We start from the raw sequence: 26,807 nt of genomic DNA on the forward strand, positions 1-26,807 counted from the left end.
CCGACGCAGGACCCAAGACTTTAATCAGGCCGACTGAGGGCTACTGCAAGCAGATAACCCAAAAGTGATGACTGCAACAGTGAATACACTCGAACATCTACATTTATGGTAAATGTACACAACTGTACTTTCTGTACACACCTTCATCAAACACTACCACTTACCTTTCTTTTCTAAATCCAGGGCTGGATTTGCTACAATAGTCTTGCAAGGCCTACCAGCCAACCCTAAGACTTCTTAACTGCCTCCACCCTTCCTCAGCTTTGGGAATCAACCCAAGTGTGATGACTGCAACAGTGAAACACAAAGAACATAGTGCAGTTGTGTACACTTACCATAAATGTAGAGGTTCGAGCATATTCACTGTTGCAGTCCTGGTTTCCCTCCCTCCAGCCCCCTAGCTTTCTTTATCTATCTGCCTCTCCTCTCTATGGCCATTCCTAATGGCGTTGGTATTTACTTTTTACTGGTGGTGGTCCCCACCATATACTAGCTCCATATTTGGGGACTACTGGCATTTGGGGCAAGAAAAACTGATGTAATGGTGTCGGCTGCCTGTTTTATACCCCTGACAACCTGACGTCATGGAAGAAGCGACAGCATCCGACGCAGAAATACTAAGACTGGTATTCGGGCCAACTGAGGGCTACCTGCAGGCAGATAACCAAGTGTGAGGACTGCAACAGTGAATACACTTGAACATCTACATTTATGGTAAGTGTACACAACTGTACTTTCTTTTATTCCTTCCCTTCCTACCTTCCACCCTACCTTCAGCTTTGGGAATCTTTCCACAAATGATGACTGCAACAGTGAAACTCGAAGAAGATAGTACAGTTGTGTACACTTACCAGAAATCTAGATGTTAGAGTTTATTCACTGTTGCAGTCTTGTTTTCCCTCCCTCCTTCCTCCTCTGTTTCCTTATCTGTTTCCATCACACCAATTTATACCTATTGGCATCCCCCAATTTGGCCTTCTGGAAGGGGCTCCTATAGGTTGGGGCAAGAAAAACTGATGTAATGGCGTCGACTGCCTTGCTTTATTTCACTGACAACCTGACGTCAGTACCTAGCGACCTGCAGCCGACACAGGAGGGAGACTCTTTACTCTGGTTTTCGGGCTGGCTGAGGGATAACCAGCTGGGATAAACCCACAAGTGATGACTGCAGCAGTGAATATACTCAGACATCTACATTTGCGGTAAGTTTACACAACTGTGCTTTCTCCCTTATATTGGAAATGGCCAGTGACAATTATCACAAGCTTCCTCGCAGACTAGATCTACTCACACAAGATCCAGGTGTGTTTGATACACCACAACCAGCGGCAACTTCAGTTGTCTGCCTTGATGATAGGGTCGTAATTCCTTTTAGGCACCTGTTAACTGAGAATGTGCAGCAGGTACTAAGAGAGGGAAGAAAACCTGCTACATGAGAATCACATATTAACAAAAGGTTTTTGAGAATCACATATTAACAAAGGGTTTTCTAGTTGGTGCCAACAACATAACCAGCACCCATTCAGGGCTAGCTGGTCTCTTGTTTTATTATATTTGTGATTTGCTGCCCTGTGGCCTTTATTACTCCTCCATTGAGGTTTATTTATCAGCCATTTAGCCTGTCTGCCCATAGATCCTCCTCTTTCATTGCATTCTCATATTAAAATGTTTTTGAAAGAGGGTTTTCCATAAAAGGCCTCCTAGAAGACTGGTAGGCCTCTCCTTGATGTCTCAACTTTGTATTAGAGAACGTAAAACTTGCTCTGTTTGAACCATCTGGCTTGAGTTTCTTAACATGGAAAATGGTTTTACTGACTGTTCTGACCTCTGCAAGAAGGTTATCTGAGTTGCCAGCTCTTATGGTGAGTCGACCCTTCCTCATTTTCTACAGGGACAGGGTTTCTTTGACAAGTATTCCTCCTTTTATGTGTAAATGTTTTCCTAGTTTACTTTAAGCCCAAGCTATCCATCTTCCCATTTTCTTTTCTGAACCTAAAAGTGAGGGAGAAAGGATACTCCAGACAACTCTGGTAGTATCTTGACAACAACCAAGTCTTTCAGATCTTTGAATCAATTTTTCATTTATTGTGACTGTACAAAGAAGGGACAGCCTGTGTCAAAGCAGACTTATTTCCAAATGATTGTAACCTTTTATACTCAGCACAACAAAACTATTCCAGGCAGGGTCAAGGCAAACTCTGTCAGGGCCTTAACCTCAACTATGGATTTTTGGAATGGGTTGGATTGAACAAGTATTCTAGAAACAGCAACTTGGTCCCTTGTACATACTTTTACAAAGCACTGTAAACTTGATTATTTCTCTAGGTCTAGATCAGGCTTTACTAGGACTATTCTCCAGGGGCTTCTGGACTCTTCTCCTCCCACCTCCTAAAATTTGTAAGCTATGGTAATCTACCCATAATAGCTTAGGCTATTTCAGCAGTGATCGATATGAAGAACATTGTACAGTTGTATAAGTAAAGTTCATGACAGTAGATGTTCAGATGATCACTGCTGCAATAACCACTCCCTCCCTCTCTTTATTTCTTGGTGTGTGAACTTTTAGTTTTTTGTTGTTCTTAGTATTGTCTTTTCAGAGCTCAACTACCTTCTCACTCTCTGACATGAAAGTTATGAAGGGCTTGGCACCCAAACCTGTATTTTGAGTCAGCTCAGCTCTAGCTAACAGTTTGGGTGCCTTATGCTCTGAAGATCTGGAAGCTTGCTGATTGTTTGTATACTTGCAGGATTTAACCCATATAGGTTAGGCCTCTGCAGCAGTAATCATTTAAACATCTATTGTTATGGAACGTTTACTTACACAACTGCATTTTATCATCATTTTCATGCAATATATTTATTCATTTTCTTTTTAAGAATGAATCATTCACTCCAATGTTAAGTGAATTGCTGGATTCTTGCCATCCCTTAAACCTCACTCCTCCTACTCCTGAACATTATTGTGCATGTATTGTTTCCACAGATTCCATTATTTTATTTGTAGTTTTGCCCCTTCTCTTTCCTAAAGATTCCCATCTGCAGTTTTTTTCTCTCACTGTGTTCCTTCACCCACGCCCAGGAAATCAGTGGAGGAACAGCAGGCCTTGGGTGAAGATTCTTCATCTAATGAATCCTTGATCTGCACTTCCCAAATTGAGTCTCTCTTGGGTTATGCTTCCCCTGAATTAGAGTCCAACAGTGGCGATTCTCCTGAGGAAGATTTGTCCTTTGCAGAAACTATTTCCAGGATGAGAGATCACTTTAAATGGGAAAGTAGTCCGGTATCAGAAGTTAAGAAGAGATATTATGATGTGTTGCAGATGGATTCTCCTTCTCCCCTTGGTCATCCCGCCTGTTCTCCTTACCTTTCTGGATACTTTTCTGTCAGTGTCAGAGTCCAGATGCTCAACCACAGCCCCAAGCCCTGACAGATTCTATAAGGTTCCTGAGGACAGCAAGTTCCTATTCAAATGTCCTCCTACAGACCCTGTGGTTTTTTCTCTCTCTGCAGACAAGCATTCTAAACTGCTTCCCTATACTAATCTGCTCCTTTCTGACAAGGATAGTAAAATAATGGAAAGGATAGGGAAAAAAGTGTATACCTCCTCTACCCTGGCTTTCAGAGCCATTAACTACCAGACTCACATATCAAAATATGTTTTGGCCTTGCTTTCCCAAGCTTCTCCACTGGTATCAGACATTCCTGATACTCCAGCCAAGGCGCAGCTTGCTACTCTGTTTGCCTCAGCCCAAGAGCTTAGACATTCTATTAAATGAAGTTATGAGGCAGCTTGAGGTATCCACAAGATCAGCAGCTTCAGGCTGTGTACTTGGGAGGTACTCATGGTTGCAACCCCAGCCATTGCCTTATGATATAGTTTGTTAGAAAGAAAAAACACAGTTCCAGTCCTTCACATAAGAAAAGGTCTCGTAGACAGGGATCTTCCAGACCACAGTAAACCCCTGTCCAAAAAACACCTTTCAAGACAGGCCAGGTAGTCTGTGACTACCTGGCAAATCTGTCAAACATACCCCTGTCCCAGCTCATGTCTTCTCCTCCTTGTACAAGTATCTCCATCAACCAGTGGGTCCTTTTCATTATACAAAACGGCAACCAGAATACACTCCAAGCCAGGAAAATTAGAAAAATGAGCCAAAAGACAAGTTGCAGGACAATGGATCCTCTTTATTAAAACACACTTTAGCGCTTTCGTCAATGGTATAAATGACTTCTTCAGAATGAAAAAAATCACACTACATTCTCTAATTATATGATAAAATAAGAATCTCGCATATTTTCAGTTGATATATCAGCTTCAACCCAGCCTGTCTTAAAAACACAGTACACATTATTTCTAAACATACAGGACACACAATAGTTGAATTGAAATACTCTGAACAGAAAATATTTTAAAAAGCAAATTCAGATTTCATCTTTAAAACACAACTGATCATCATTGAGCCCTGGGGTACACTGTCATTGTATTTTATTTGTCACTTTAGTGCTTTATACTGCAAAAATAAATCTAAGTGTCCCCCTCTTGGACCCATTTCAACTTTTTCCGTAGCCTTGTATTTAAAATAATGTTCTGGGTGGTTTTTGACATATTTTGTAAGTGCATTCTTTTCATCTAACCTTGAAATGTCATACTGGTGTTGGTAAATCCTCTTTCTAAATGCCCCCTTGGTTTTACCAATATAGAACATTCAACATACTTGACAAACTGCCATGTAAACCACCCCAGAAGTAAAACAATAACCTTTAATAGTGGATGTTATGTGGTCCTATCTCGCCTACGTTCATTACTGATGGGTTCAGAGCCGAGAATCGGCTCCGACTCGGCCGATTATTTTCTAGCATGAAGTCTCTAATTGGCTGGGCTAACTGGTATCCCAGGATGCACCTCGCCCCAACCCCCAGATCTCGTTTGCCGCTCGTTGAGTTAGGACGTGGTCTCGAGCTTGGCTGTGGCTAAGTACACTTTTACTAAACTTTCTAAAGTTTTGTACTTCTCTGTTAGACTAAAAGCTATTCTCGTAGCTATATTGTGTTTTGTGTGTTTGAGCCTGTTCAGTTAGTTTTTTTTGGAGAGTGTGTGGGGTTTCCCTTGTGTTTGGTGGGCTAGGCCCATTTAATTTAGAGGGACCTAGTCCTCTCCTTCGCCTTTGTTCTTTAGTGTGTTTTTCATCGGTTTCTTCCTAGGGAACATTTAAATTAGAGTTCCAGTGGTGTTTCCCGCCGTCTTCCTGTTTGTTGTTGAGTGTTTGGATATTGTTGGACATGTCGAAAGAGCAAAAGGAGCATAAACCCTCCGGGTTTAAAAAATGCTCTAAGTGTACCTATAAAATGTCGATCACAGATGGGCATGCCATCTGTGTTTATTGCCTTGGTGCGATTCATTTACAAGAAACATGCAGTGTCTGCCATTCCTTCAGCTCTAGGGTGCTGCAGGAAAGGAAAAATAAACTGATTTTGAAGGGCCTAGTCAAGCTCGCTTTTGAAGAGGCTCTAGAGTCTGCTTCTTCTACTGGCAAGTCTAAATCTACCAGAACTAAGAAAAGATCTCCGGCTCCATCTAGTTCTTCGGAGCCCCCGGAGAAGATTTCGAAAATAGTTACAACCTCCTCGGCTCCGTTGGCTTCGGAGCCGCAGGACAAGAGCTCTGGTTTGGATACTGCCTCCTCGGCTCCATTGTCCTCGGGGCCGCAGGAGGTATCTGTGGTACTGGAGTCGACCTCGGCTCCGATCATTTTGGAGCCAATTCGGAGCCGGTCACCCCCAGTGTTAGACAGGAGTCCATAGGTAGGAGATCCTCATCTCCTACAGTTTCCTCCAAATCCTCTAGGTTGTCTGATTTGGATGTGGATAGGGTGGTCCAGAGGCTCCTTCAGTCGCCGGTGTTAGCCAAATTGTTTTCGGCTCCGACCCAGTCGGCCCCGGAGCCTACCCCCTTGTCGGTACCGATGATTCCTCCTCTGAGCACCTCTGTGTCGGAGTGTTTGGCGCTGAGTGATGTCCTTGCGCCGGCTCCGATACCCCTGGCGGGTTTATCTGAGCCGTCGTCTGCTCCAACCAATTCGGTTCCATCATCTGGTTTTGGCACTCGGGTTTCCTCGGTCGGGCCCAAGGGGGATGCATCGGGACTTCTGTCGGCCCCAAGTCTCCCTCTCAGCGCTTCGGCTAGGGGGACCCCGACTCCGGTTGTGGTCTCGGAGACAGGGTTAGTCCTTGGATTCGGGGGGGCCCGCCTTCGAGGCCATGAGGAGCACACTAGCCAGGGCGTCAGTGACATCCCTTGGATTGGTCACTCCGTCCCCATACACCCCGGCTTGAGCCTCTGAAGCCCTCCCTATCTGTGGACAGTGGAGCTCGAAGACCTGAGGACACCCCCATGAGTGGTCCCCAACTTTCTGAGGGCCCCTCAGAGTCTGTGCCTGAGGGGCCTCCCAGGAAGAAGTTGTGCAAGAGGAAGCACATAGACTGACAAGACGAGTCCATCACCTCGGATACCAACCTCGAAGATGCAGAGGGGTCCCCTAAGTCGTCCTCCGATGATGTCTCTTTCTCCGACATCCTGGAGATATTGAGGCAGAGAGGCGACTGGCCCTCCAAGCCTCCCTCTGAGGAGGAGTCTGTATTCCTCAAGGCCTTCGGAGCTCAACCTTCCGCCTCCTGGGTGTCTCCACCCTTCGATGAACTCTTAGAACTGATTTGTCGAAGGGTGTGGGAGCACCCTGATTCCGTGGAACCGGTGCCCAGTTGTCCAAATAAGTTCCTGTCTGCTCCCCCAGGGAAAGAGTTCTTGACAAAAGGGGACCCTGTAGATGCCATGGTTGTGGCGTCAGCCACTCAGCTGGAAGTTGCAGAGGCTTCTTCCTCCATCCATCCTCCTAACAAGGAGTCCAGGAGTATGGATCGCTATGGGAAGCGTACCCTGTCTTCAGCAACCTTTACACTGTGGTCACTGAATTACCTTTGTCACTTTACTCGGCTCCAGAGAGATCTCCTCAAAGAGTTGGGAGATACCTTGACGGGTAACATGCCTGAGGCAGTAGCGCAGACTGTGTTAACACCCAGTTGTCTACCCTTGGTTCCATTGCTAACTCGTCCATGAGGCTCATATCTTATGCAGCCGAAGGGGCGAGTAGGGCAGCTAGTTCAGGTTTGGCTCTTAGGAGGCAAGCCTGGATGCGCCTGTGTCACTTTGTGGCGGCCTTCAAGTCCTCCTTCACTGACGCCCCCTTCGATGGGTCCTCTCTTTTCGGACCCAAAGTGAAAGACACTCTCACCAGATGTGAGCAGGAGGGTAAGACTTTATCTGCTGTAGGGGCCCGTTTTTCTCTTCCCTCTAGGCCTTATCCCAAGGCTCAGAGAGGAGGGAAGATGTGGTTCAAGAAGTCACAAAAGTCTTTCCCAGCCACTCATGGTGACCCCCCCTCCAGAGGCAGAGGAGGGGGGAATTATTCTGGAAGACGCCGTCCTAGGGGCAGAGGAGGCCCCCGCAATTTGGGAGACTGCGACTCCTTTTGCGGATCTTCCTATCAGCATCCCTGAGGGATTGCCCGGCTGTGCTATTCTGGAGCCAGTCAGGGGCTGTTTTTCGAGGCATCCTCAAGCCTGGGAGGGCATCACTCAGGATCTGTGGGTGCTTCGAATAATTACCGGAGGTTACACCATTCCCTTTGCTTCATCCCCTCCCCCAATCAAAAAAATCCCGGACGTTCCACCCAGTCAAAGGGATCAAGCAGCACTAGAGATATCAAAGCTGCTAAGAAAAGGAGTCATCCAACCGGTCCCCTCAGACCAGATCAGATGAGGAACTTACTCAAGACTCTTTTTGGTGCCGAAAAAAACAGGGGACCTGAGACCCATTCTGGATCTCAGCTGATTGAATCACTACATCCTGAAGTCCAAATTCCGAATGGTCACTCTTCAATCCATCTTCCCATTGCTGGGAGAGGGAGTATGGATGTGCTCCATTTACCTCAAGGATGCCTATTACCACATCAAGATAAACAAGGCATCCAGGAATCATTTACGCTTCCGGCTGGGAGCCAGTCATTTCCAGTTTCAAGCCCTGCCCTTTGGTCTCACCATAGCCCCCAGGGTGTTTACCAAGTGCTTGGCAGTGGTGACAGCTCACCTGAGACATCTAGGATTCCAGGTGTTTCCTTACCTGGACGATTGGCTCCTTACCGCCCCCACCAGGCATCTCCTCATTCAAGCCAGGGAAGCTACCATAACCCTTTGCCAAAGGCTAGGAATTACATTAAACTGGGAAAAATCTGCCTTGCTGCCCTCACAGCGTGTTGTATTAATAGGCGCAGACCTAGACTCTGTTCAAATGAGGGCCTTTCTACCTCTAGAAAGAATAACAGTGTTGCAATCTCAGGTCCAAGCTTTGTTGCTCCGCAAGAAGGTTCAAGCCAGGTTAGTTCTTCAGCTATTGGGATCCATGGCGGTGACCATCATGCTAGTACCCTTAGCCAGGCTACACATGCGGATCCTCCAGTGGCTCCTTTCAGTCCAGTGGTCCTTTCAAAAAATACCTCTTTCTCATCCAATTCTCCTCACAGAACAATGCAGACAGGATCTCAGTTGGTGACTATGTTCTTCCAACCTGGACAAGGGGAGGAATCTAGTACCCTTGTCTCCTACTGCCACAGTGACCACGGGCACTTCCCAGATAGGGTGGGGGGGCATTATCTGGGCAGAACGGTCCAAGGCACATGGCAGGATCATGAGGTACACTTACCCATCAATGTCCTAGAGATGAGAGCAGTGCTATTAGCATTGCAAGCACTCCAGAGCTCTCTTCCCTGGGGAACGATTGCTGTTCACTCGGACAGCATGTCAGTTGTGTGGTACCTGAACAAGTAAGGTGGAACTAAGTCTTACCCCCTTTGCAGAGAAGCCATGAGAGTGTAGAATTGGGCAGTGTCTTCCCAACGGTTTCTAGTGGCAACGTGCATTCTGGGAAAATCCAACGTGATAGCAGACAGGCTAAGCAGAGCTATTCTGATGCCCTACAAGTGGTTTCTGAACAACCGAGTTGCGACTCGCATCTTCAGCAGGTGGGGTCAGCCTTGCTGCGATCTCTTTGCCAGTCCTCTCAATGCCAAATGCAGCAACTACTTCACCCTGATCCCCCCACAGGGGGAGTCACCCAGGGACGCTCTAGTCCATGGTTGGCCTCCCTGTCTGCTCTATGCCTTTCCTCCGTTTCCTCTCTTACCAAGAGGTTCTCCTTCCTTCGGTGGTTCACAGTGGACGGTCCTTGGACTCTGGATCCAGTGCCAGACCTATTGACTCACATGTCGGGACAGTTCCACCCCTCCCTACAGTCCCTCAGGTTGATAGCCTGGCTGCTTCACTTCCATCAATAGTTAGACTACATTCCCTTTCACCTGAGGTGGTGCATATCCTATCGTCGTCTCACAAGTCCTCCACCAGAAGAATTTACTCTAGCAAATGGAAGAGATTTTCCATCTGGGCTCAGGCCCAAGGCCTGGACCCTTTCACAGCCTCTAAATCGGTGGTCTTAGACTTTTTAGCTATGCTCTTCTGACAAGGCTCTGCTCCCTCAACCATTAAGGTGCAGCTGGTGGCCATTTCTAATTTCCATGTATCCCCATGAGCCCGCTCTTATGGGCCATAAACTTTGCAAGGCCTTTTTGAAAGGGCCTGGTTACTTCACCCTCCTGTGTCAGAACCCGTCATGCCATGGGATTTAAATCTGGTATTGCAAGACATCACTTCTCCGCCCTTTGAGCCGGCTGCCACTTGCGAACTAAAATTCTTATCTTGGAAGACTGCATTCTTGGTGGCCATCACTTCGGCTAGAAGAGTATCAGAACTTCAAGCGTTGTCCATTAAGCCCCCGTATTTGATTTTCCATAAGGACGGGTATCCTTGAGACTTAATCCGTCCTTCCTCCCTAAGGTGTCTTCTATGTTTAACCTCCACCAATCCATTGAGTTACCTGTGTTTTTTCCCAACTTCTCCAACAAAGCAGAGTTCAAATTTCATCAATTGGATGTGCATAGACAACTAAGATTCTATTTACACAGGATGAAACATGTAAGAAAATCGGATCAATTGTTTGTGTCCTTCTTGGAGAATAGAATGGATAGCTCTGTTTCCAAGTGCACAATTTCTAAGTGGATTAAGGATTGCATTTCCTTTATTTACTCATCAGCAGGCAGAAATTTACCTTTCCCAGTTAAGGCTCATTCCACCAGGGCAATTTTGACTTCAATAGCGTATCATGCCAGGCTTTACTTGGACGACATTTGTGCAGTGGCCACCTGGGCTTCTCATCACACCTTTATCTATCATTACAAGCTGGACGTGGCATCTAGAGGCCAGGCTTCCTTTGGTTCCACGGTTCTCAGGAGTATTTTCCTATGAGCCTCCCGGGTTAGAGGTGCTAGGGACGCTGTCCCATCAGTAATGAATGTAGACGAGATAGGACCACATAACATCAGTTAGTTATGTACTCACCATAACGATCAATGTATGTGGTCCATCTCCACATTCTACGTACCCTCCCACCTGCCCCCTGCCTGAAGGATTTGGAGGAAAATTGCTCTGAGACCCTTCAAAATTGGTTTTATTCCTTTTTCCTGGTGGGTGATATTCCTCTTAGTGAGGTTTGTGTATGTGGAGTGATTGCAATGTATGCAAACAAGATCTGGGGGTTGGGGCGAGGTGCATCCTGGGATACCAGTTAGCCCAGTCAATTAGAGACTTTGTGCTAGAAAATAATCGGCCGAGTCGGAGCCGATTCTCGGCACCGAACCCATCAGTAATGAATGTAGGCGAGATGGACCACATACATCTATCGTTATGGTGAGTACATAACTAACTGATGTTAAGTTGTCAATCTCGCCTTCATTCTTGCTGGATGGGTTCGGAGCCGATCCTCGGCTCCGACTCGGCCAATACTAAAGCTCGAGAGCTAATTCCACCGGCTCGAGGCTCCCCTATATCCCACAATGCTAGGCGGTAACTACTCAGATCTCGTTTGCCGCTATAGCTGACGAGGTGCGTTTTCTACCGGCTCAGGCAGGTTAGTTTAATATTTACCATTAGGTATTGCTAATAACCCCCTTTTTTAGTTATAAAATATTTTCTATAGTTTAATTTTAGTATTTAGTTATATCGACCCCTATCTGTCGAACCCTTCCCCTCTTACTACTTGTTCTAGGCCTTCGGCCCTTCCCTCACCCTAGTTCCTTTTAAGATTAGTGTTGTAGGGGCTTGTGTGTATGTGTTCTGTATAACTGTAATTTTTTAATAATTTTTTCTGTAAAGAGTGTCTGGTTTGTGTGTGTGTACAGCCTCTCTTACCTTACTATGTCTAAGAATAAGGTCTCAGGCTTCAAGAAGTGTGACTCGTGCTGTCAGAAAATGTCTGACAGATGGTCACACTTCTTGTGTGTATTGCCTGGGACCTGTGCACCTGCAGGACTCATGTGCTGTTTGCCATGGTTTCAGCCCTCGAGTCCTGCAGGAACGCAAGAACAAGCTGATCTTGCAGGGCTTGTTAAAGCCTGAAGGCCCCCCGACTCAGTCTGTGTCGGGGAAGCCTTCAAAAACTTCAAAGCAGTCGGCTCCTGCTCTTGAGTTGACTGCTGAGAAGTCGAAGCAGGCTTCGACATCGGCTCCGGCCGAAGCCGATGTTCTTAAGCCTCATACTGTTACCTCAGCTCCGGCTGGAGCCGAGGCTGATAAGTCTTCATCGGCTCCGATACCCTTATCGGAGCCACATTCCAGAAAGAGGTCCAGGTCCCCCTCTATCGGATCCGTGCACTCGGCCAGGATCCCCTCTCCTTCGGCGGAGTCACAAAACCCATTCCTCTCGGTCTTCCAGGTTATCAGACCATGATTTGCAGAGGGTGGTGAGTAGACTTCTTAAGTCCGAGGCACTGGCCCAAATGCTGCATAGCCCAACTCACCAGTCAGTGGCTATTCCCATTCCACATTACATTCCTCCTCAGACTCCTTCGAGTTCGGAGCCAAGGCTTGTCGGAGCCATGACTGTCGGTGCATCGGATCCGATACCTTCCATTTCGGCTCCGTCGTCTGCCCCGATCTCCTCTTTGGAGGGATCTCGGCGCCGAGCTTCCCTCGTCGGCTCCGAGGGGGCGAGTGGCATCGGACCCTTGTCCGACCCCGCTGTCCCTCTCGGAGCTTCGGCGCTGGTGAGTTCGGCTCCGACATCGGCTTCGGAGCCGTCTCTGTCGGTGCCGGGAGAGGTCCTTGTCTCTTCGGAGCGAGGGCCTCGGGCCTTGCCTGACGGGGGTGCCTTCGAGGTCATGCGGAGTGTGCTAGAACCAGGTTCTGCCCCACAGTCAGCTCCTTCAGCCCCTCCATCTACAGTGCCTGCGGTGATTTCTACTCACCCCCTTGTCCCACACCGCAGAGAACCAACTCCTCAAGATTCCCCATTGGGAATTTCCTCCTCTTCCGAGGTCTCTCCTGACCCTGCAGGAGATCCCCCTAGGAAGAGGCAGTGCAAGAGGAAGCACATTGACTGCCCTGAGTCTATCACCTCTGACACTGACTTAGAGGAATCAAAGGTCCCTCGATCCCCTCTGAGGATGTCTCCTTTGCGGACATCCTTGAAATCCTCAAACAGAGGGGGAACTGGCCAGCCCTTAATCCTTCGGAGGATGAGTCAGTGTATCTTGAGGCGTTTGGTTCTCGCCCTTCTACCTCCTGCGTGTCCCCTCCCTTTGACCCCCTTATGGAAGTGGTGGCAAGAAAGGCTTGGACGGCTCCTGACTCAGTGGAACCCACCCCGAGGAGACCATCCAAATTTATTACTGCCCCCAAAGACAAAGGGTTTTTATCCAAAGGTGTCCCTGTTGATGCCATGGTGGTGGCTGCGGCCACAAAGAAGGAGTTAGCTGATCCTTCGGTTCCTGTCCATCCTCCTAATAAGGAATCTAGGACCATGGACAGGTACGGCAAGCGGATGTTCTCGTCAGCGACCTTTTCAATGCGGTCGCTGAATTACTTATGCCACTTCACTCGTCTCCAAAGAGATTTACTCAAGGATATGGGTGAACTGATGAAGGATCCTACAGCTGAGGGGTTCAAAGACGCAATGAACTCCCAGTTGGCAACCCTAAATTCCATTGTTAACTCCTCCATGCGGCTGGTCTCATATGCAGCAGATGGGGCGAGTAGAGCCGCAGGCACAGGTGTTGCCTTACGAAGGCACGCCTGGATGCGGCTATGCAACTTTGCGGACCCTTTCAAGGCGTCCTTCACCAATTCTCCCTTTGATGGATCATCATTGTTTGGTCCACAGGTGAAGGATACATTGACCAGGTGCAAGGTGGAAGGTAAGACTCTCTCTGCTGTAGGAGTCCGTTTTTCTACCCCTTCTAGACCCTATCCCAAAGGTCAAAGGAGAGGAAAGATGTGGTTCCGCAAACAATCCCAGGGAGTCTCATCTGACGCACAAGGCCGAGTCCCCTCTAGAGGCAGAGGGGGGAATAATAATAGACGCCGCCCTAGAGGCAGAGGAGGTCCGCAAAACCAGGGTAGCAGAGAAATGTTCTCTGACAAACCCTTTCAGCACCCCTGAGGGGCTGCCCGGCTGTCCGCCTTCGGAGGCAGTCGGGGGAAGGTTATCACTGTACCCAAAAGCCTGGCTTTCCCTAACTCAAGACAAATGGGTACAGTCGATCATATCCGAGGGTTACAAAATTCCCTTCATTCATATTCCAACCCAGCCAAAAAGATCCCTTCCAGACGTTCCACCCGGTCTAAGGGAACAAGCAGCATTAGAAATTTCGAAGCTGCTATCAAAAAGAGTCATCCAATCAGTCCTGGCAGACCAGCAAGGATCCGGAATCTACTCCAAATTCTTTTTGGTACCAAAAAAAACAGGGGACTGGAGACCCATACTGGATCTCAGCTACTTAAACAAGTTTGTCAAGAAAACAAAATTCCGGATGGTCACGCTACAGTCCATTCTACCCTTCTTGGGTCAGGACAATTGGATGTGCTCAATAGATCTTCAGGACGCGTACTACCACATCAAAATGAACCGACGCTCCAGGAGATATCTCCGCTTCAGGTTGGGAGCCAGTCACTACCAATTCAGGGCCCTGCCCTTTGGTCTCACTACAGCCCCCCGGGTGTTCACCAAATGCATGGCAGTGGTCACGGCTCACTTGAGACGCCAAGGATTCCAGGTGTTTCCATATCTGGACGATTGGCTCCTTACTGCCACCACCAGACATCAGCTTCTCCTATCCACGGACTTCACCATTCAATCTTGTCAAGCTCTAGGCATTTCAATAAATTTCGAAAAATCTGCCTTGTCAGTCTATTATTTTTATAGGCGCCACCTTAGATACACAGACCCTTTCAGCCAGACTCACAGAGCAGAGGGTGTTAGACATCCGGAACCAAGGGTCCCTTCTCTTACAATGTGTCAAAGTCAAAGCCAGACTGGTATTGAAGGTACTAGGACTCATGGCAGCAGCTATTCCCCTTCTCCCCTTAGCTCGCTTTCACATGAGGATCCTCCAGTGGATGCTTTTTACTCAATGGTCCTTTCAACGACTCCCGATGTCCCATACCATACTGATAACTCAAGTATGCAAGAATCAACTGTCTTGGTGGATCACATCACCTCAACTTCTTCAAGGAAGACCCTTCACCCCCCCCCCCCCCAGTTGCCACGTTGACAACAGATGCCTCCCTGATCGGGTGGGGGGGCATTATCAGGGCAGGACAGTCCAGGGCACGTGGCAACCCTTCGAGTGCCACTTGCACATAAATGTCTTAGAGATGAGAGCAGTGCTTTTAGCGTTGCAAGCCTTTCACGACTCTCTTCCCAAGGGGACTATTGCAATTCAAACGGACAACATGTCCGTAGTGTGGTACATCAACAAACAAGGCGGAACCAGATCATACCCTTTATGTCGAGAAGCACTCAGACTTTGGCAACGGGCGATCTCTTCTCAGCGTTTTCTGATAGCAACGCATATTCCCGGGAAATCCAACGTTATTGCAGACAAATTGAGCAGAGCAATTCTCATGCCACACGAGTGGTCTCTAAAGAAATCAGTTCTAGAAGAAGTATTCCTAAGATGGGGCCACCCTTGCTGCGATCTTTTTGCTACTCCCCAAAACAGCAAGTGTCACGACTTCTTCACTCTCTTCCCGTTACCAGGCCATCCCACCAGAGACGCTCTAGTCCACAATTGGCCCCGGGGACTTCTGTATGCCTTTCCCCCCTTTCCACTGATACCTCAACTAATTCAGAAAGCCATCGCCTTGAGAGTGACAATGATCCTCATTGCCCCTTACTGGTCTCGACAGATATGGTTTCCCTTTCTTCATCGTTACCTTTTGGAGCAGCCTTGGCATCTGGACCCAGTACCAGATCTGATTACCCATCAATCGGGTCAGCTGCACCAATCTCTGTCTTCTCTGAACCTCACAGCGTGGTTTCTCCGATTCCAACCTTAGCCAGGCTTCCCTCAATATCTCGGTCGGTCCGAGATATTGATAGCCTCTCATAAATCCTCTACCCGGAAGATTTATACTAGCAAGTGGAAACGTTTTCCTTTGGGCATCATCGAAAAACATAGATCCCTTTACTGCACCTATCCAGTCTATTTTAGACTTTCTAGCACAACTCTTTCATTTAGGATCTTCTGCATCAACCATTAGAGTTCAATTGGCTGCCATATCAAATTTTCATGTTGGTGTCTCAGAATCCAGCATCATGGCTCACAAACTCTGTAAAGCCTTCTTAAGGGTGTATTTCTTCTCAAACCTCCAATCAAAGACCCTCCGCCTCAATGGGATTTGAACTTGGTTCTGGCATCTTTAATTCTTCCCCTTTGAACCGGCTTCATGTTCTCTGAAGTTGCTTTCTTGGAAGACACTTTTTCTGGTAGCTATAACTTCAGCGAAAAGAGTATCTGAACTCCATGCTCTGTGCAGTCGTCCCCTTACTTAGTTTTTCACAAAGACAGGGTATCCCTCGGATTAATCCATCCTTTTACCTAAAATTTCTTCTCAAATTAACCTAAACCAAGTTATTGATCTCCCGTTTTTCCCTAACTATTCAAATAGGTCAGAGCAAAAGCTGCATTTTTGGATGTTCATCGCCAACTGAGATATTACTTAGACAGGACTAAACAATTCAGGAAATCTGATCAATTGTTTCTGTCATATGCAGAAGGTAGATTGGGCCTTCCAGTCACTAAAGTATCCCTTTCTAGATGGCTCACGTCTACAATTACTTTCATCTATGAGATCAGACATCAAAACTACCCTCAAGACCTAGAGCTCATTCAACTAGGGCATTAGCTACATCCATAGCCTTTCAGGACAGGTTGCCAATAGATTCAATTTGTGCAGCAGCCACCTGGGCTTCTCCTCATACATTCATTTCACATTACAAATTGGACATGGTTTCCAGAAGCCGTGCCAATTTTGGTTCCACTGTTCTCAAGAGTCTGTTCCGATAGGCCACCGGGATAAGGTGCTAGGACGTGGTCCCATCCAGCAAGAATGAAGGCGAGATTGACAACTTAACATTAAGAAGTTATGTACCTACCATAACGTTCCATGTTAGTTGTCTTCTTCTCGCCTTCTTTCTGCCCTCCCTCCTTCCCCCAAGCCTGGACAGACCGACCGGAATTCTTTTGTGTTTCTTCTTCCGAAATTTGTTACTCCCACACTTTCTCCCACCTCTTCTATCTTTACTGAGGTCTGCCTTTTCTTTACGCAGACTGTTTGAGGTGGGTTTCCCTACTCCATTCTAGGGAGACTAGGATTGCTTGGTATAGCTATCAAACGAGATCGGAGTAGTTACCGCCTAGCATTGTGGGATATAGGGGAGCCTCGAGCCGGTGGAATTAGCTCTCGAGCTTTAGTAATGGCCGAGTCGGAGCCGAGGATCGGCTCCGAACCCATCCAGCAAGAAAGAAGGCGAGAAGAAGACAACTAACATGGAACGTTATGGTAGGTACATAACTTCTTATTTTAATATACTGGCCAGTACCTATTCTTACTCCTTCATCCTCTAAAATAAAATTACACTGGTGTCATCTTCGACATTTGTGCATACCCCTTTCAGCCACTTTAACACCAACAAATTCTTAAAACAAAGATCTTTCATGTAGACTATGGTAGGTTTTCCCCTACTTTTGACTTTATTTTGATCTATTGAAAAAAATACTCCAGTTATGTCGTATGACCTCTTTTATCCTACAGAAGCAAAGATTATATGGTAAAATCAAGGCTCCTTTGTAGATGGTCTGTCTCTGCACAGTGTCAGTGCCATTTTGCTGCACATAGGACAAGGGTGCAGTATTTCCTAACAAGGGTTTAAAAATACCCTTCGTTCTTTTATTTACTACCTCCCCGATCACCTCACTAAGTAGTTTGTCCGGGTACCCACCTATTCCAACTCCCGTCTACATTTTACTAGTGGGCCTCCACTACATCAGATAAGGTCCTTAAAGGACAGTGTGTTAGATTGGCTAGAATGGAGAGATGTTCATTGTGTTTCACTGTTGCGGTCATTACAATTGGGTTATCCTGCTGGCAGGCTACCCGCAGTCGGCCCGAGTTCCAAAGTCTAAGTCTGGCGTCAGTTGCTGTCGTCTCCTCCCTGACGTCAGTGCGCCAGGGGTATAAAAGATGCAACTGACGCCATTTTCTTCAGTCTTTCTTGCCACGCGGTGCCCGAAGCAAAAGCAGTTCGCAAGTGCCGGTCGGCAGACTCCTGAGATTTTCAAATTCGAATTTCAGATCCTAAGTCTTCATTAAAGCTAAGTACCCCATTGGGGAAACTTTTTTCTTGCTCCAGACCGATGTCAGAAAAAGTTAATAATTATATTTCTTGTGGGAAGCAAATACCTCATAAGGATTTTCATTCTTACTGTATTCCTTTCCTAGGCCCTGACCACGACGTTTCTAGTTGTCGGTTTTGTGCTAGATTTAACCAACGCACTATTAAGCGTCAGTATGATTTTGCATTTCATTACTTTGGCAGAAGATTCAGTTATATAATGCTGTCGGAACAACTGACTACCAGAATTTATAAAAAGCGCAAGGAAAAAGAAAAGGACAGGCATCCGAGGTCCAAAACTGACTACGAGGCTTCTGCTAGGTCTGTCGCTGGTTCTCAGTGAGGCGCTTTCGCAGCCCCTGATGCCTGCTACCGACTCCCACGTGGAGCCGACTAGGCCGCTGGAAACTCAAGGTATTGGACACTCGGAAACTATTCCCTCAGATGGGTCCAGAGCCGCTGAGCAGGCATCTGCTTCTGAGGGTGTTTTCAGGCCTACACAGTTATATGTAAAACCAACTTCAGCTTCAAAGGCAAAGTCTAAAGCAGCTCTAAAGACAAAGAAACAAGTACAGCATTCTCCTGGACAGGCCTCCATGCCTAAAAATCAGATACTTAAAATGGCCGAAGACCTAATTACTTTGATCAGGGGCTCCCATCCCCCTCCTGATAAGAGGCCTAGGTAAGAGATAGAATATGAATCTTCAGATCAGGTTTCCATTTCCTCTGATTCCTCTTTTGAACAGGAATATTCTCTTCCTCCCTATGAGGATTCTGATGCTGAAGGAATCTATCCCTTCAGCCTCTCCTCCTGAGGATTATTCTTTTGGGGAGACCCTGCATACTATGAGGGAGCATTTCCACTGGGAGAGCCAAGATTACTCAGAATCCAAGAAAAGGCTCAGATGCTTCCTTTTATTACCTCAGCAAAGGCCCCTTGCTATTCCTCCTGTTTTAGACATTGTAGATGATGTATTCTCAGAGTCCGGTCTGTCGCCTGACTCTTTACCACCAGCTCCTGTTAAGCCAGACAGATACTACAGGGTTCCTGATTCACATAAATTTCTTTATAAAAACTCTGCTGCTGACCCAGAAACTATCTCTCAGGGTCCCAAAGGGGTCAAGGCTTCCACTGCAAAAAACCCTATCCCCTCTGATAGGGATTCAAGGGCCCTGGACAGATGGGGGGAAAAGATTTAAACTTCTGCTACCCTGGCTGTAAGAGCTTTAAATTTTCAGTTTCCTATGCTTAAATATCAGCAATATCTTATGTCACTGCCTAAACAGAAAATGTTGACAAATTCAGAATGTGCAGAAAACAAAGAAATGCAGGATTTATTGCATGCAGCTGAACAAGTGGGAAAGCATACTTTGCAATGTGGTTTTGATTCTCTAGAGGCCTCCTGCAGGGCCGTTGTTACAGGTTCTGTCATTAGGAGGTATACTTGGTTAAAAGAACAGAATCTGCCCGATCATGTTAAAGCAAAACTATTAGATGCTCCATTACAACATGATAACCTTGTTTGATGTTAAAGCAGAAGAGGTGTTGAAGAAAATGGAGGACAAAGCTAAATCTATGCAAACAGTCAAGGATTTCTTACAGGTACAGCCTCCCAGGTTTAGCAGGAACTGGCCTACAAAGAATTGGTCCTTTCCAGTGTCAGACAGGCCACAAAGAGGCAGATATAGACGCCCCAGAGACAGATCACAGCTCCAAGGCTCATACAGGCCTAAACAATGGGGTGCTTCTACCTCCAAAAGCGGAGAGGAAAAATCACAACCATACAGGAAACAGTCTCAATGACCTTCGCCTGTCAGCACCAAGCACTTATCTTCTGGCAGCTCCTTTGGGGGGAAAACTACACTTTTTGCACAAAATTGGCACATGATCACCCAGGACAAATGGGTCTTAAATATCGTATCACAAGGCTACAGGTTCCACTTTCATACCCTGCCAAGGCCAAATGGTATGCCAGACCTGCCACACAATCAATGAGCAGAGGCACAAAAACAAGTTTCATTCCTCATGGACATGAGAGCCATTCAGCAAGTACCACAGCAATAGCAGGGACTTGGATTTTACTCAAGGCTATTCTTGGTGCCCAGAAAGGACAAAGCCTGGAGACCAATACTGGACCTGTCTCTACTAAACACATTCCTGGATATTACAAAATTGAAAATGTTAACTCTGCAGCAGCTTCTGCCCATGCTGGGCAAGAAGGCTTGGCTTGTGACTTTAGACCGAAAAGAGGCATACCTGCATGTCCCAATCAGACAATCATGTAGAAGATACCTCAGATTTATAGCTGGCTCAATGCACTACTAATTCTCTGCACTGCCCTTTGGGTTATCTACTGCGCCCAGTTATCTACTGCGCCCAGGGTCTTCACAAAATGCCTGGCACCAGTAAATTGCTTTTTGCAGACAAAGAGGAATACAAATATATCCGTAGACGACTGCCTCATTCAAGCAGAGAATAAGGACATTCTACTACAGCATCTGGCGTTTGTAAAAAGATTACTAACAGGCTTAGGGTACACAGTAAACGAAAAGAAATCAAAACTCGTACCCTCTCAAGAGATAATATTCCAGGGTGCAAGCTTAAATACAACTGCCCAGATGGCTTATCTCACGCCAGACAAACACAGACAACTGACTACTTGTTTCAAATGGTTGGCAACAAAGACCCAGTTATCTGCAAGAAAAATTCTGCAGGCTTTGGGCTTCATGGCATCCTGCATTCTGCTAATTCCATATGCAAGACTGCATATGAGGACACTTCAATGGTATCTAAAAAGTGTTTGGACTCAACATTGCCACAGCCTGGAAACAATAATTACCCCCATTCCCTGCCTGCAACAGGAGTTTCGATGGTAGGTAAAAGCCTGTCACCACAACACGGGACAGCCATTCACCTTACCCACAGCCAGGCAGACATCAACAACAGATGCATCAGATTATGCCTGGGGGGCCCATATGGCAGGAAGATGTATTCAGGGCACATTGGTCCGCAAGTCAAATGCATCTACATATCAATCAAAAAGAGATGCTGGCAGTTCAAAATGCCCTGACAGCCTTCAAGGATCTACTTCATCCTGGACCACTACTTATAAAGACGGACAATACTACAGTCATGTGGTACATAAACAAGCAGGGGTGCACACATTCCTACCCCCCTCTGCAGACTAGCCATGAACTTGTGGGACACAGCATTGACTTACCAAGTACATCTGCAAGCACAATTCCTGCCAGGAAGGATAAATACTCTGGCAGACGAACTAAGCAAAAACCTAATGGATCCCCACGAGTGGAAACTATTCATTTTGGGCTACACCTTTTTCCCTAACCCACAAAACAAGGGGAAAGGATACTGCACTCTCTAGATGTGCACAGACAGCTCAGATTCTGTCTAGACAGGGCTAAATCATTCAGAAATACTGATCAGTTGTTAGTCAGCTTTGCTGCAGGAGCATGCAAAGCCATATCCAAACAAGCCATTTCCAAATGGATAGCACACTGCATTCATTTCTGCTACACGCAACACAGGAAACCTCCCTCTAAGGGGGTCAGGACTCACTCTACCAGAGCAACTTCCACCTCTACAGCTTTCCTCAGAGGAGTCCCCACCAGGGACATCCTGGAGGCTGCAACATGGACATCTGTTCATACCTTCACCAAGCATTACCACCTGCCTATCTTCTCCAAATCCAGGGCAGGCTTTGCCACTGCAGTCTTGCAGGGCATCCTAGCCAGCCCCCAGTCTTCTTGACTGCCTCCACGCTTTTCCTCAGCTTTGGGAATCAACCCATATATGATGACTGCAACAGTGAAACATGAAGAACATAGTACAGTTGTGTACACTTAACATAAATGTAGATGTTCCACTGTATACACTGTTGCAGTCCTGGTTTCCCTCCCTCCACCCCCCTCTTCTTTCTTCTATGTAATGGCATTGGCTACCTTACTTTATACTACTGATGACCTGACATAAGTCCTAAAGTGACAGCAACAGAGCAGAAATACTAAGCCTCTGGTATTCAGGCTGGCCGAGGGCTACCCTGGCAGGGATAACCCAAATGTGATGACTGCAACAGTGAATACACTCTAACATCTACATTTATGGTAAGTGTACACAACTGCACTTTCTCTATCTGGTGTCTAAAGAAGGACCTAGATCCTTTTCAGTGGACATTCCAGTGGTTCATTTCTGTTTGGGTAAGCTTCTTAAGGTTGGGTTGGCCTACTCTTCTGTTTAAGCCTATCTGTCAGCCATTTCAGCATGTCTGCCTTCATCTCCTCCTCTAGCCTTTAGGTTAGAAGTTAAGTTCTTCCTCAAAGGCATCCTTCACATTAAACCTCCCTGGAAACCTATTCCTCCTCTCTGGGATCTAAATTTTGTCCTGGAAAAGATCACTCAGGCTCGATTTGAGCCTGCAGCATCAGCTTCCTTAACATTTTGTACTTGGCTACCAACAAAATTGTTTTCTATCACTTCTGCCAGAAGAGTTTCTGAACTCCAAGCCCTTATGGCTTGCCAACCTTTTCTCATTTTCCACAAGAACAGAGTCTCTCTCCATATTAATACTTCCTTTATGCCCGTGGTAGTTAATGGTTTGTCCCTAAACCAGTCTATTCATCTGCCCACCTTTTTTCCTAATCCTAAAAACCCTGGTAAGAGGCTGCTTCATTCCTTGGATGTGCACAGACAACTCCATTTTTATTTGGACTAAACCAAGCCTGTTAGGAAAACCAAGCAACTGTTTGTTTTCTTCCACCTCAGGGTGCTGGGAAAAAGTATTTCTACTTGGATCTCTAAGGCTATTTCTTACATTTGTCTCCCAGGCTAAAACGCTCCCTACCTCTGTGAAACCTCATTCCACTAGAGCTGTGGCCTCTTCAGGAGCTTTCTTCAAAGGTCTGGGCACTGCATCTATTTTGGAAGCAGCCACATGGTCTTGTGTCCATACCTGGACACTTTCTCCTGGTCCAGAGTGGGATTTGCTAGGGCAGCCCTTCAGGGGTTCGTAGAAACCTTCTCTGCTCCATCCTCCCTTTTCTTCCCATGAGCTGTGGTACTCTCCCAAAGGTTAAGAATACTGCAACATAGGAACAGAAGGACATAGAATAGTTGTGTAAAATCTTACCATAACCATAGGTGTCCTCCTCTTCCATGTTGCAGTATTCTGTCCCACCCTCCTACCCCCTTGGTACTTCCTGTTTGCTGGATGATGTGTTATGCGTCATATCCTTGGACTGGTGGTCTGAGTGGGGCATTCAGTTCTGAGGGATGGTACATGTCAATGTCACCTTTATGCCCTGTGTTGCTTGCCGTGCTATGTGCAACACCGCAAGTACCATGCAGTAGCAAAAGTTTTTTGTATACAGGCCGGATGTTCAGGTCACTTAAGCGGGGAATCCCAAAGATTAATAATACTGCAGTATGGAAGAGAAGGACATCTATGGGTGTAGTAAGATTTTACACAACTATTCTTTCTATTTAGTCGTGATTTAGTGATACAGGATTTAAATTTGGGTATAAGGGATTTGTTTTCATTTCTGAAGAAGTTCTTACAAAAGTCTAGACTGAAGGCACTAAAATTATTTTAAGCTTCCTTTGTACTGCAAGTAGAAGTTGGTTTTGATTATTTTGCATGTTTTGTTTCCACATATTCCATTATTTGCATGTAGTTTTGCTCCTCTTTTTTTAAAGATCTCACCTCCAGTTCTTTTGTCTTTTAAAAATATTCAGTACTTTACTTTTGGATTTGATTTTGATATCCATTTTCTAGTAATTGTTTTTTGCCTGCCCATAGCATTAAATTTAGTTAGACTTTATCTAGGCAGTAAGCACTCTTCAGTCTTTCTTACTCCTGCCATTAGAGAGGGATTAGGGGATCATGGCTTTTGCACCCTTTTTGAGTACTCATTACAGGGTCCTGACCTGAAATCTGATGCATTCTCAGCTGGATTTCCTCAGTGATCTTCAGTGGATACTGTAGGAGTTGCTAATGATTGTGAGCTGTTAGGCATTGCAAAGTCAGTATATGCTCATGGATATCCAATGTCAGACCCCTATCACCAGGCCCTGCAGTGATGGATATCTCCCATCGCCCTTTTAATTAGACCATAGGTTTCTGCAACTGAACCCATTGCAGTCTTAATGATGAGCATTTTGCTTACAAAGTGAGAAACTCACTTTGAATGTCACATGGTTCAAGAGTTGTGGTTAAGGGAGTTGCACTTTAACCACTTGGAAATTAGCCGGCTTAAACCAGTTGGAAATTAGCCGGCTTTAGAGTCATAGTGTGTTGATGGTGCCCTGACTACTGCTCTGGTGACCTAGGATTGATTAGTGATTTGGGCTTCTGATTGAGCTAACTAGGAAAATGGGCATTTGTATCCTGATGTTGGGGTTGCTTATTGAAGTGGAAAAATCTCTCCTTGATCTTGGTATAGTTCAGAGCTTAGACCGATCACCAGGTCCAGAATGTGGAAGTGGATTATAGGCATTGCTGCTCTGTGGGTGTGTAGTAGGCCTGTCTTCAAACCATACCTCTTTTGCATAATATCAGAACACTGACGATAGGTCTCACAAAAAAATCCTACCTCAGTGGTCACAGCATGTGTGATGATGCTGGCTCTGTTTCTGCTGTGTACCTCCTTCCCATGCTGCTAAGGATATCCTGAGGTTTCTCGCTGTCTTTCTTCCTGTGAAGTGGCAGTAAGAAAGGGATGAGAGCTTTAGGAGAGGGACAAGCAAGCTGATGGTCAAGATGAAGGATATAGTGACCCTCCCCAAAAACAAGAAAGAAAAAAATAATTTCAAGCAGTCTGTCAGGTTAGGAAACTCATGCAGATGGGCTTTTGGGTCCATTCCTCATTCAGTTAAGAGAGCAGTCCATCTTGTGGTATATAAATAAATACTGGAACACTTGGTTGTATCCATATGTGGAGTGCAAGAGTAGTGGGCAATAGATAGAGGCACCACTCTGTTAGTGGTTTACATTCTGGATGATGTGAAAAAGCTGCTGTTCTGTCTCGTACTTCAAGCTATACTGGCGCTTTCGATTCAAAAGCGTATCTGGCCTATTTCAAAACTTGATGTGTCTTGTTAGTCAGGAGAATGTGATCCTCTACTTTTGTGCTTGTGCAATAGAGCAATGGAGGAAGTAAAAGAATATATATTCTCCACTCAATGTTATTGGGAGATTCCTGTATGCATTTCTGCTACTCATGCTATAAATCTAGTGCCTTACTGACATATTCAGTGAAAATGAACCACAAATAATAGTAATTATCATTTGGTGTCTGAGAGAAGGGTGTGGTTACAGGCACTGAGGTCCCTGCAGTTGTAAGAAACACTCACATTCCAAGTCATGGATACTTCCCTATGGTTGTGATAAAAACCTCTCAATTTCAGAGCTTGGCTACTAATGTAGAGCCCTTGGATTTCACAGGACCTTTCGTTATAGGTTTCAGAAGTGAAAGAAGCTAACAGGAAACCATCCGTTCAGTAGGCCTTTGTTTCCAAGTTGAAATGTTTTTATATTTAGGTGAAACAATACCCTATACCTGCTTAGCTTGTAGGCTATCCTGACCTGTCTGAGGCATCTGTGAGATTCTGGCCAAAGCTGTTCTGTGGTCTTCATGAATGTGTTAAACTGAGCAAGTATATCCTTGCATATTTTTCTCCCATGCGTACGTGCTGACCATCGAGGCAATCACTTCAACTCTGCCCATTTATTCTTAGGCAAAAGCTTTTCATAGTGTGACTATCAAGCAGGCAGTCACCTGGCAATTTTTTTTGCTGTGCACTCCAAACTCACCCCTTGTATACCTTTTAAGAACTGCAAGGGTGGTCATGCAGTGGATGTAGGATGGGGCATTACTTGCTGCCACAGCTGAATGTAGAGTCTTTGAGCAACACCATCCCTATTGAGTGGACTGCTTCCACTTTTTTCTGCGGTCTCCACTGACATACTTAAGTAGGAGACATGCCTAACAGCATGCCCTTCAGTTTCGCCCACCGCAAGATGTTGGCAAACATCTCCTCTTCATTCGTATCCCCCCGACTTGCTCTTCCAATGCTTAGTCAGCTTATCGAGCTCATGTTGGCAAAGTAGTAGCCAGGCCTTCATACCCCTGTTCGGTGAAACTAGCCATATATACTTGTATTTTACTTGTTAACAGGGTAGGTATAAAATCTTCATGGTTGGTTCTTAAGTAACAGGAAATATGCTCCCCAGGCATACTTTTGAGTTGGGCATGGTTATTGTGGCCAGCATTTGATGTCACAGTGGGAACTCACGGTGAATGTTTATAATTCAAGTGCAGAATTATCTGAGAAAAATTATGAACTGTGACTGGTGAAGAAAAGCATATGGAGTCATAAGACCCATCAAAGAAGGCCCCATCATAGATCAACTGACATGGTAGGAATGTACTTGTTATTTAAGCATATTGAGGAGTCATTTTAATTTGAAAACTTGGAAAGGGAAGTCAGGTCTTCACTTTTTTTTTTTTTTTTGTAGAGACTGCGATCAGAAAGGGACTCTTTAAAAGAAACAATTGAAGAGCTGAGGTGTGTACAGGCACAAGAAGGACAGCTTACAGCAGGTATATTTGTACAACATTGGAATTACTTTGGCTTTGTACATGTGTATTGACTGCAGTTGATAAAAAATGTGAAACTGACCCATTGCTATCTGTATTATTTTACACAGGACCTTTGCCATTAGGGAGTCAAGGTAGTAGTGATAGCCTTGCTGCGGAAATTATCACGCCCGAGTTTAAGTAAGTGGCTGTACAGGGTTATAATTTTTTATAACTGTATGGTATTTGGTGTAAAGCATATAAATGGATAGCAAGCACCTTTTTTTCTGTTTTGAACATTGTCTGTTCAGAATGTTGCTGTTGCATCTTAATGCAGTTTGTATCATTTGTAGCAGAGGATTGCACATCTGTTAGCAC

At 45.9% G+C, this 26,807-nt stretch overlaps 1 protein-coding gene across 1 annotated transcript in view; it reads left to right on the plus strand.

Moving 5' to 3' along the window:
- Positions 1-26,807, plus strand: part of HOOK3 (hook microtubule tethering protein 3) — a 2,251,851-nt gene that overhangs the window by 1,485,714 nt on the left and 739,330 nt on the right. The window contains exons 13-14 of the mRNA XM_044060904.1: positions 26,369-26,453; positions 26,561-26,630. Of these exons, the coding sequence (XP_043916839.1) occupies positions 26,369-26,453; positions 26,561-26,630 (155 nt within the window). The remainder of the gene's footprint in view (positions 1-26,368; positions 26,454-26,560; positions 26,631-26,807) is intronic.

This window comes from Protopterus annectens, chromosome 2.part0, assembly GCF_019279795.1.
Source record: "Protopterus annectens isolate FY-2018-M chromosome 2.part0, PAN1.0, whole genome shotgun sequence".
In the NCBI taxonomy this organism is placed as follows: domain Eukaryota; kingdom Metazoa; phylum Chordata; order Ceratodontiformes; family Protopteridae; genus Protopterus; species Protopterus annectens.